Source organism: Oppia nitens, unplaced genomic scaffold, assembly GCF_028296485.1.
Source record: "Oppia nitens isolate AA-2021 unplaced genomic scaffold, nextdenovo-longstitch-racon4-pilon3 scaffold5_pilon_pilon_pilon, whole genome shotgun sequence".
NCBI classification, from domain to species: domain Eukaryota; kingdom Metazoa; phylum Arthropoda; class Arachnida; order Sarcoptiformes; family Oppiidae; genus Oppia; species Oppia nitens.
The window spans coordinates 5,455,867-5,467,500 of NW_026533243.1; the positions used below are offsets into that span (position 1 = coordinate 5,455,867).

Sequence of the window (11,634 nt, forward strand, 5' to 3'; positions counted from 1 at the left end):
TTGAAATATAATTAAATATTATTTAACATTGTATTCAAATTAGCTTAAATCTTTAATCTCGTAATGCAATTATAGATTTCATTGTATTATTAGTTATTATGACTTATTTTAGTTTAGCATAAATCTAATTAATTTAATACAACCACTAATAATAAAAAGTATTAATACAATGCAAATACTGTACTCTATGAACAACTACTATATTTTGAAATGTCTGATAAAATACATATTAAAAAACATATCAAAATTAATAATAATTAATTAAACATTTGTATGAATACTAAGATAAATATAATTTATATGCCATTTAAATTAAAATAAATATTTTTATTTATATCAAAAAAATCGCATGCATTAGACAAGTGAATCATACAATAACTAAATTAGACTATCATTTCATAACAGTAAGCATAACAACAGTTACTATAAAAAACAAAATATTATCCGATGTTTGGCTTAGTTTTAGAAATAAAAACTTATTATTAGTAACTTTTACCGAATGTATTAATTATTTGTGTGTAATATAAATTTATGAGTGTTTATGTTATTATAATTATGATAAAAAATTTATGATAAATAATAAAAATTATCTACTGATAGAACCTTGGTTATTGGTTTTAGTTGATAATCATAAAAAATAAAATAAAATCATAGATTGTGTCTATGAACTCACAGGTAGGTAAAGGTACTGTACATCAATTTATATTAGTATTTATTAAAAAATAATACTATATGTTAATTAAATTTTACACATTATTTTTTATATATTGTATATATAGACTAATAAATGTTTTTAAATATTTTAAATTTAATTTTAGAGCAACTAATAAAATTAAAAAAGATATTAATATAAATATTACTATATATGAGACCATATTTGAAGTGATTTATTATATCGAAAGATACGATAAAATAGTATTATATTAATAATTAAAATTTTGTTTGCATTGAGATTAATGTATATAAAAAATATCAAAAAAATGATAAAACATTTGCAAATTATGTCACAAATACTACTGTATTATACTTTCAATGATTGTTGTCTCAAAACTTTAAGAAAGTTTGCTAATCATTGACAGTATTACTAAATGATTAATATTAAACAAAAATATTTTTGCATTCAATTTCAACAATCAATTTAATGTTTTAGAAAAATAAATATAAATATTATTGAATTTACAGATAAAGTCATACATTATGTTTGGGTTTGGCATACGTGAGGAGTGACCACAACAACAATGTTATTGTCAATAGTAATGCATTGATAGACATACTGTACTACAGTATACAGTAGTATAGTATAATAATTTACAGTACATATCGTATACGTGATTACATACACATCAACACATAAACAACATTTCACAACAACATTAGACATGTAATTCAAATGAACTATTAGGTCATTCTAAACCAAACCAAACTATTTTTTAAATTAAATTCAAGTTTTAGATAAATTTGTTAATCAAATAATGAAAATTATTTTTAAAAATGATAAAACTTAGAAATAAATATTTTAAAAAATAAGTACAATTAAGATAGATATTGGTTCCGGGTTTGTCACAAATGTAACGGTTTTGGACTCCCGTAATACACTATACTCTAGTTGTTATCCGAGTATTCAATATAATATGTACAGTACTGTACAATACATACAATACAACTACATGTATATAATCATGTAATGTAATGTACAGTAATATCACTGTATAGTATGTATACAAACATTGAATATTCACTTAAGAAACAGTCCCTACAATTGATGCCTTTATTGGTATAAAAGCTGAATGTGTTTACAGTCGAGACTCTAATATCTATTAAAATATTCAATAAAAGTGATCATAATTTTGATGACAAACCATATCTTTATCACTGGTTTACCATCTGTTGGAAAGACAACACTCATTAAGAAAGTTATTGATATTATTGAAGACAAATATAGTCACAGATTTACTGTCAAAGGTTTTTACACTCAAGAAGTCAGATCTGGTAATTGATTTTACAATTGATTTTCATATCTGATTGGTGTTTGAATTGCATTACTGACCAAAAAGTTATTGTATTTGTTGTATACCATCGATGAATAGCAACTGAAGAAAGGATTGGCTTTGATATCATTGATATAACTAATCCATTAAATCGCAAACAATTGGCTCGCATTGACTTCAATAGTGGTCCCAAAGTTGGCAAATATTTTGTTGATTTGCATTCATTTGAATCAATTGCTATACCGTTGCTGAATATATCCAAAGAGGAGATTGAATTGTTGGACAAATCAAATAAACAGATGATTCTAGTGATCGACGAAATCGGAAAAATGGAAACATTTAGTGATGTGTTTCGTAAAAGTGTGCGACAAATGTTTGACAACGAAGTGACAACAAAGTCATACAGAATTATGGCAACACTTCCCGTCAAACGTAATGTACAATTGGCTGAAGATTTAAGAAGAAGATCGGGAAGCGATGAGATTCACATCAATCGTTCAAATCGCAACTCTATGGCTGACAGAGTGGTCAATATGTTGTGCGAGAATGCCATCCGATAAATGGCTCATCACTTGCACTTCATATCCATCTATTGCTATCATTTTGTACATTACTCTTGTATTTAATCTTTCATTTAATATAACATGTATTAACTATTTGATTGATTGTATTTGTATATATAATTATCAAACAATCTTTATATTATAATTTGTATTATAAATTGAATCCTTATGTAAATATTTGATAMGATATTACAMAWAACAATATTTATTATTATTATTAATATTTGTTTATTTTATCTAATTCTTGATTTTCCTATAATTTGTTTGAATAGTAATATTTCAGTAATATTATCAAAAAAATAACAATTTTATAAATAATATTTACAAATATTAATAAAATATATTTAAACATAAATATGGGAAGTTTTTTCAAATTAAAATAAAATATGTTTTCAAACATTTAATTACTCGAAATGTTATATTGATTTGAATTTTGATAGTTTTGTTTTGAAAAAATTTAATATAAAATGTGTGACTTATTTGCAATGAATGTTCTGTAATATAATATGCAAATTCTTTTTATATACTGTAGTATTAAATCAATTTAATTATAGGAAAATATAGTACAGTATATTTCACATGTTATTTGTCACTACTTTAACAAACACATTGAAATTATATAACATTTAATAAAAAAAACAATATTTTAGAGAAGCGATAATTTTACTCTACTCTATAATTTAACTAATATTAGCTAACATTTACATTAAATTACTGTCTAATGGTTTTGTTTTCATTTTCATTTGCCAATACATATTCTGTTTAATTATTTTCCTTTAATTTGTTTACAACATTTTCAAGAGAACCGGTTATGTTATGGTTATGTTATGAGGTATATCACCCAATTCAAGGATAACTACAAGGATAGGACAAACAGGACAGGTATGCCATCGTCGATGTGTTTCAAAACAAACTCGTTTTCATTATTCTTGATTAATAAATTTTACTGAAAAATAAAGTGAAAAATCCATTTAACACAACTTTTTTTTGATAATTTATAAGATATAGGGATATCGTTGAGTCAAATATAAATATTGAAAAACCACTTGAATATAATGCATACTTTTAATGAAAATAAAAATAACTTATTTAAATGTCTAATAGACATTAATATTAATAAAATATTGTATATATTTACAATAAAAATGTCATGTTTTGTTATTTTTTAAACTTTATAAATATTTTTTAGAGTTTAGTGTTTATTTAAAATTAAAGTTGTATTAGTAAATTAAATGCAAAATACTGTATTTATTAGATTAGTTTTTCATACTCATTGAAAATCATAGGTTCTGTATGTTTGGATAGTTTTGTTTATCTTTAGTAATAATAAATGTCCTCAAAATGTTGATCATAATAAATATTTTGATTATAAAATGAGATATAAAGTTAACTTCAAATAAATGCTATAAAACTACAAAAATGTTGCAAAACTACAAAATAATTTATAAAGATATTAAAAATGAATAAAAACACTCTTAATTAGATAAATATTGGAATTTATTAATTCATATTACGGTAATTATTAAATATATTTGTCATAATTACTTAGTGATGAAATATTAGAAAATTACGGTAATATAATTGATTTATTTTAAATATAACTACTAAATAATCTTATTTATAAACTTACCGGTAATTATTCAAAATTAAATAATGTATAGTATAAAAGTAATCTAATTTTTTTAATTAAAAACTTATTGATATTTATAATTTACAAATCATATAATCTATTATAAATTATAAATAAAACGACAATTAAATTATCTAAAATATAAATAATAGACAACTCATGTCGAGACTTGATTTTGTTCTTTCAAAAGGTTAAGTGTTTCTATTGTGGGATCAATTAGTTGTGTCATCATTGTGTTGACCACTTCATCAGCACTGATGCGATCATTCATTTGAAGATAGAGTTGAATCAAAATTCTGTACAATTTTTCTCTGTCTAATCCTTGTATCGATGAAGTGATTGAAATAAATCGCTTCAATTCTTGTGGCTTCCGGTCTCTGACAAACTTATCGCATAAGAATTCAATCGACTCTTGAGTTAAACCCTTTGCATTGTCAATGTGACGACGAGCTTCTTGTGTCATACCATTGTAGATATAAGCGGCTGATAAATCCAGAAGTGTGTTATTGCGACCATAAATATTGAGAGTCTTATTGATAACTGTCTCCAAATTTGTCTTTTGGTTTAATTCAATGAAGATTCTCATCAGTTCCAGACTCCACGTACAGACACGATAATTGTCAGCAATAAAAACAAACTCTTCCAAAGCTTTGTCGTATTCTTTATTAATTAAATGCATTTTAATGAGTGGTCCGGCAATCATTTTGGTCACTTTGGCTGAACTGATCTCAATGCACATATAAAACACATTTTTAACCACTTTTGTGTCCAATCGTTTGTCAATCAAAGCGTTTAACAATCGATTAATTGATTGATCAGTAAATTTGTCAAAACCTTTTGTTTCGACAATTCTTCGATTTATTTGTCGACCAAAGCGACGATTTTTTTCGTCACCAATCAATTCAATTGCATCATCAATGCGACCATTTTTGACCAAAAGTGTGGCCAAATTAAACACTTTAAATGAATCTAACGAAAAGGTTTTTGTTATTTTAGACTTTATATCTAAAGCCGACTGTAAATCGTGTGAATTGGTGTAAAACTCAAGCAATGAGGCCATCATAGCATCAGATATTAAATGGTTTTTATTATTGAGATCATTGATGATGTCTTTGACGCGAACAGCAATCTTATCGTTAGTGTCGTCGCCTTCAGTCGTTAAGAAGTGTGATCGACGGCAGTACTGAAACAATAGTTTACGCAATACTTCATATGTCTGTTCCCCACAACTCTTGAGTCGAGTCAACTCATTCTCCAAATTTTGTGTCACATCTGAGTCAAAGACATTTCCTTTGGACACATTTTTTCGCCGATTTTCATCTAAATTGAAACAAAATATGATTTCAATTGGTTTATCATTGAGAAGATCAGTGATATATCAAAACTTACGATATATTTGTTGACAACTTGTAGTTGATATCAATCTTGAATGAAGTAAATGACATTTGTTTGTAATCCTTAAGGCATTACAGAAACCGTCAGTCAATGTCTTCAGTGATATCATTGTTTGAAATCAATTATAAAAACAATTAAATCAATGAATAAATCAATTGAAATGAATTATTTAAAACATTCACACAATCAGTACATGTGTTTAATACAGACATCAATTACGATAACATTTGTGTTGTTTATACGTATAACAGAATATTTTACAGAATTTCTAATTAAATATAACTGTAAATACATTTGAAATTAAAAATTATTTTAAAATAATAAATTTAAAGTTAATTTTGTTGTTAAACTGAAAATTTCTTTAAAATATAGTTTTGATATTAAAAATTAACACAAATAAATGAATATAATATTTTATGTGTGTGTTATGGGATTAATCCTAAGTTAGCTTAAATTAGATTGAAATCTTACAAAAAAAATCTACATTTATTTGGTTTGACTTATTGGATATACATTACATTAATATAAAATTATAACAAAACAATTATTGTGATCTAAACTCAATTAAAATGATTCTACAAAATTTATTTTACAAAAATTAAACAAAATTATTAATTATAAATATTTTTAAAAAATAGCACAAAATATTTAAAATATATACCAATTTATCAATTCTAATCAGTTAAATCAATAGCATATAAATTTTATTAGTATTACATATTAACATTTGAAACAATTACTAAAATAATGACATAACGTGAATTCAAGTTATTAACAGCTAAATTCTTATAATTTTTAAAACATTAGAAAGTTTGAAAAAGTGATGTACAAAATGTTTGTTAAAAATATATTCAAATGTTTGTCAATTATAATGATAATGATTACCACAAATACATCTTTTCCATTACAAGATATTTTATGTTTTAAGCCTTCATTTACATCAATTACTCCCATATCACACAATAATTCTTATTTTATGGTCAGTAATGACGGCTATTATTGGAGTTCTTTAACTGACGATTCTGTGTTCAAAAGTGAGGCCCAAATGAAAGAAAAGGGTTATTATTCTGGAAAAGTGGATACAATCGACATCGATGTCATACAAGTCGATAATATTTCCATTTCGAAAACATTTGACTTAACCTTTAGAATCAATTTCAACGGTATTTGTAATCTCGAATCGGAAACACTTTTCGCTACAAAAGTATAGTTGAATGTCAACCAATTCATAGTAATAATTCATAATTGTATTTATCTATAGTTGTTTGGATATACTAATTGGTTTGGTTATAAATATATCAATAATAAGTGGACAAAATTGTCCGACAAAACACTGCATCCGGTGATCAATAGGGCTATGGATGCACTCAAACCCAACCGACGGATAAAAGCTGTTCTAAATTTTGACTTATTTGGGGTACTATTCATTCAAGGCTTGTATTCTAAACTATATTATTATTTTTGATATCGTAATTAAATTTTAAATTTGTTTATCTGATAATACAGACAATAATCTTATATTTATTTCATGCGATAAGAAGAACAACTGGTATATAAATGACAATATAATAGAGTTTTCCAATAATTCAAAGCCCTTTTTGGGTGACATTTTTGGTGGTTTTGTAAACATCGATACGAAAAAGTTTTATCTATTTGTCGCACAACTCAGCTCTTCTGGCATTTATGTCCGCAAAGCTTTCCATGAATGTAATTATAAGGTAAAACTTGTTTAACAATTAAATCATATTTTAATATTTTAGTCATCAAATAATTAATAATAATAGTCTTCTAATTATTCAATTTAGACGAATACAAAGCCAAAGAAACTATTGATTGATTGTCAAAAATTTTATTATAAGGATATTTGTTACAAGAAATCGAAGAATTTGCTCTATTATATCATCGGAGGCTCATTAGTGGCCATTTTATTGACTATTATATTAGTTTTGATAGTCATCTATATATGTAGAAGTTGTTGTCGTCAGAGGAAGTATGTGTCGGACAGTAAAACATTGTTAACAACTCAACAATCGAGTGGACGAATAAGTCTTTCCCGAAAACGAGTAATCGGTAAAACAGATGAGTCCTCTTTAGCTCAACAGAGGACACAAAGCTTTACAAAGAAATCACACATTAAATTGTAATTAAGTTATAAACTAATATTGCTTTTTGTCTCAAAGTTTATAATAAGCAGTTTTAATGTTATTTTTATTATAAATTATTATTTTCATTTTAAACCAATTCAATTTATTATTATTATATAGTAAATTATATAATAAATACATATCTATTATATTGTAATTAATTAAAGATAAATAAATTTGTTTTAATACTTATAATTTTTAAAACATGTATGACAAAAAGTTTAAACTTAATTGAAAAAAATTATTTAAATAATTTAAAAATTAATGTAAAAAATTACATTAATAAAGCCTCTATATTTTTAAGTCTACGACTTTTTAAGTTAAAATTTTATTTAAAACCAGTTAAGCGTCTAAAAGTTTAGCAATAAAAACTTCTAAAAAATTATATATTTTATCATAATTATTGTGTCTGAACTGTTAATATTTTTACCCCATCACTTATTGCAAGCCCACTAACCCACTCACCCACTCATATGCTCCTCCTAATAAATTATGCTCCAGTAGCACATCGTTAATAATATTTTTTTTCGCTATATTAAAATAAAAACTTAATTAATTTAACAAATAAATTTTTATTGTATCTTATAATAGTCAATATAGAAATAAGTTTAATGTAAGTATTATATAACACGTATTAAATAACATATAATATATTTTTGAATACAATAATCCCTATATTATTCACGTAATATATTTTAGTCGATATATTTTGTGTTTATGTCTGAGAAGGGAGTTGTCCTCACATCACATGCTATACTAAAAACCAAAATCACTGGTTTTAATGCTAAATAAATGATTACTCAAACTATTACACTATAAATATACTGTATATAACTTAATGACAAAAATATAATAATAAAATATATAATAAAATCATACTATCGATTAGTTAGCAATTGTGTCTTACATACAGATTATGTAATATATCGATAATTTTTGGTTAAAGACTGTTTGTGTGTCGACTCATCGTATATATTGTGAGTCTAAACTTAAAAAACTTGTTTTTATACTTTCATTTCTAAATTTACTAATAATTTTTCATTTCAATGGTTTATTACAATTTTAATATTTGCTTTTATAAAATATATAACTTTATCAAAAAATTATTGTAGTAATTTCACTTTTAATTCTACCTTAATATACTATATATAAAATAATTAATATTAAAGAATATTCTTAACAAAAATGTTATCTAAAAAGACTATAATAATTACATCAATTATATTAACAATTATATCGCTAATGTTAGCCATCTCTTACATCAATGTGATTGAAACACCCGATAATGACATATTACACACCGTTTCAAAAGTGTTAAACATAACTCTTGTGATTTTATTAATAATTGGTTTAATAATTGGTTCAATGATTTACTATTACTATATTATACACATCGATGGTCTCTGCAAACAATGTTATGTGAATTTGAGTGTATTTTGTGGATCAATATTCGTAATGATTGTGTTCAGCATTTCAGCAAATCTGGTCTCATATAGGAAGGACCCGAACGACAATCACTTAGTGTTGACTTTAATAAACTTTTTCCTATTGTTGGTTGTATTGGTCAGTACAGTGGCCGGAGTGCTAATGCTTACCATCTTCATCATGAGTTTCTTCTGGTGCTTCCAGATTAGGGCTAAACGTATGTTAAGTCAACCGCCAAATATTTAAACAAAACTATATTATTAACATAAATACTTAAAAAATGATTGTAACTATAGTTGAATTAGTACTTTATTATCTTATTGACTTAATTACCGTAGATTAATATACAAAATTTAATAATTTAAGTTACTATAACAAAATTAGTAAATTATCTAGATCAATTTGTAATAGCACCATTATATTACAAATAGAGGAATTTATTTATAATTACATAGTAACTTATTTTAGCGCAAACTAAATAATAAATAAACTTTTAATTATCTTTAGCTATTTTTTGCATACAATATCTTTAAAAAAAGTTAATAAAATAATTTTACTCATTTTATGATACTTATGTAATAAAACATATACTGTATATATATTTCTGATTTAATGATAAATTTTTAGGATAAAACATTTATATAATAATTATTATATAAATAAATGAATTGCAAAATTCTATAATAATTATTTTTTTGTATATAAATATTTTAAAGTTGTAAAAATTATTTTATTTATTTAAATAAAGTTGTAAAACTGTTAACATTTTATTTTCAAGTAAAGCAAACTTGTTATCAATAGATTTATCTAAATTTGCAAACTTTTGGTCAATATATTCATATAAATGACTCGAGTTTTGTTGTGTCAAACAATTCATATGACAATCACAAAGACAACACTTTTGATTGTTTATTATTTTATCGCTTGTATTATCTCCAGAAGCAGGTGTTATGATTGGTTGTCCATTATTATCGTTATTTAAAATACTACAAGTTTTTACGTCTTTTTCATCACTAATCTTATCATTGGTTGTGAGTTTCACGAGTTTTGAGATCAAATCAGTGTTCAATGAATCATTGGATGGTTTTATTGTATTACTAAACATGGATAACATGGTAGCTATTGGTACCACATTAAGACAAGTATTAGATGTCATCATTGGTGTAGTAGTTTCCTTCACTTTGCAAAGATTGACAACCAATCCATAGACCCATAAGTCGTCAAAATTTTTGAATGTCAACGATATATGTTTTTGTGGTAATTTAAAATTATGATCACATCTTAACATCTTTAAGCCACCAAATTCATCAATAAATCTAATAATCAATTAAATCATTACTTTATTAGTTGTTGTTATCCATCGATGTCTTACTTATTAAAAATAGTTTCCATATATTCATTGGTATTGTTGTCGTGAACTTCAATCACTTTTGCTGAACATAACATCGACAACGAACTAATTCTTGTGGTTAACCGGTCATTGTCTTCATTGTCATCAATGGCTTTAATAAATAGTTTGCATTCATCCATGTCTTTAGCCAACAGTTGAATACAATTGTCATAACTTTCTAAAAGTGTTTCAATATCTTCATTGTTGTCTTCATCTATGATAACAAATGTGAAAAATTGGTTATAAAATGTCATCAATTGATTGTGTCTTTTATTACCACAATTATTGTCATTAAATCTGACATAAAGTGATGAAGTGATGGGTTTAGTGGACAACCAATTACTGGATATGTTTATTGAGTTCATTATTCAGTCAAATAATGTAATTAACATTTAATTCAAAAAACAATTAAATATTATTTCAAAATTCAATTCAATTGACTTTCAATTTAATATTTTTATCAATATTTTCAGTCAATAATAATACATAAATAACGTAATCATTAGTGAAACTATTGAAACAAAATTTATAAATAAGTTATTTATTTTATTTTATAATTAATTTATTTTATTTTATAATTAATTTATTTTATTTTATAATTAATTTATTTTATTTTATAATTAATTTATTTTATTTTATAATTAATTTATTTTATTTTATAATTAATTTATTTTATTTTATAATTAATTTATTTTATTTTATAATTAATTTATTTTATTTTATAATTAATTAATTTAAAAAATTATATCAAAAATATTACAAATGTTTATATAAGTTATAATGAGTACAATATTTTTATGTAAATTTATATAATCCAAATATAAATTATCTATTTAATTATATTACTATAATATTAATAAATTAAAATTAAACTTTAAATATAAATCTTTAAAAACATATAATAAAATAATTCAATATTTAAAATCTTTTTTCTTATTTATATAAAACTATTAATATTAATATATATTTTTATAAAAAAATATTAATCAAAATTTATGTACAAAAGAATTATAAAATATTTGTTCAATAACTTCAAAAAAGTTTGTTATATTAAGATATTTTCGTTAAAAAAACTTTTAAATATTGATCTCTTATTGAT

The 11,634-nt window shown here is 23.7% G+C and overlaps 5 protein-coding genes across 5 annotated transcripts in view; 2 read left to right on the forward strand and 3 right to left on the reverse strand.

Annotated features, from left to right (window-relative positions):
- Positions 1-1,774: 1,774 nt before the first annotated feature.
- Positions 1,775-2,721, forward strand: LOC128960984 (cancer-related nucleoside-triphosphatase homolog). The gene is made up of 2 exons (XM_054307172.1): positions 1,775-1,989; positions 2,088-2,721. The coding sequence occupies exons 1-2, from the start codon at positions 1,851-1,853 to the stop codon at positions 2,546-2,548; spliced, it is 600 nt and encodes a 199-aa protein (XP_054163147.1). The 5' UTR covers positions 1,775-1,850; the 3' UTR covers positions 2,549-2,721.
- Positions 2,722-4,290: 1,569 nt separating this feature from the next.
- Positions 4,291-5,789, reverse strand: LOC128960979 (leucine-rich PPR motif-containing protein, mitochondrial-like). Its single transcript, XM_054307168.1, has 2 exons — positions 5,571-5,789; positions 4,291-5,501 (listed from the first exon to the last, which is right to left on the reverse strand). The coding sequence occupies exons 1-2, from the start codon at positions 5,683-5,685 to the stop codon at positions 4,339-4,341; spliced, it is 1,278 nt and encodes a 425-aa protein (XP_054163143.1). The 5' UTR covers positions 5,686-5,789; the 3' UTR covers positions 4,291-4,338.
- Positions 5,790-6,401: 612 nt separating this feature from the next.
- LOC128961588 (uncharacterized) lies at positions 6,402-7,089 on the forward strand. Its single transcript, XM_054307842.1, has 3 exons — positions 6,402-6,780; positions 6,838-7,013; positions 7,083-7,089. Exons 1-3 carry the CDS (start codon positions 6,409-6,411, stop codon positions 7,087-7,089), a joined length of 555 nt encoding a protein of 184 aa, XP_054163817.1. The 5' UTR covers positions 6,402-6,408.
- Positions 7,090-9,875: 2,786 nt separating this feature from the next.
- Positions 9,876-10,962, reverse strand: LOC128961589 (uncharacterized). Its single transcript, XM_054307843.1, has 3 exons — positions 10,813-10,962; positions 10,518-10,749; positions 9,876-10,461 (listed from the first exon to the last, which is right to left on the reverse strand). The coding sequence occupies exons 1-3, from the start codon at positions 10,898-10,900 to the stop codon at positions 9,876-9,878; spliced, it is 906 nt and encodes a 301-aa protein (XP_054163818.1). The 5' UTR covers positions 10,901-10,962.
- Positions 10,963-11,626: 664 nt separating this feature from the next.
- Positions 11,627-11,634, reverse strand: part of LOC128961590 (major facilitator superfamily domain-containing protein 4B-like) — a 1,455-nt gene continuing 1,447 nt past the window's right edge. Inside the window, exon 1 of the mRNA XM_054307844.1 lies at positions 11,627-11,634. This exon is cut by the window's right edge and continues 1,447 nt beyond it. Within this exon, the coding sequence (XP_054163819.1) occupies positions 11,627-11,634 (8 nt within the window).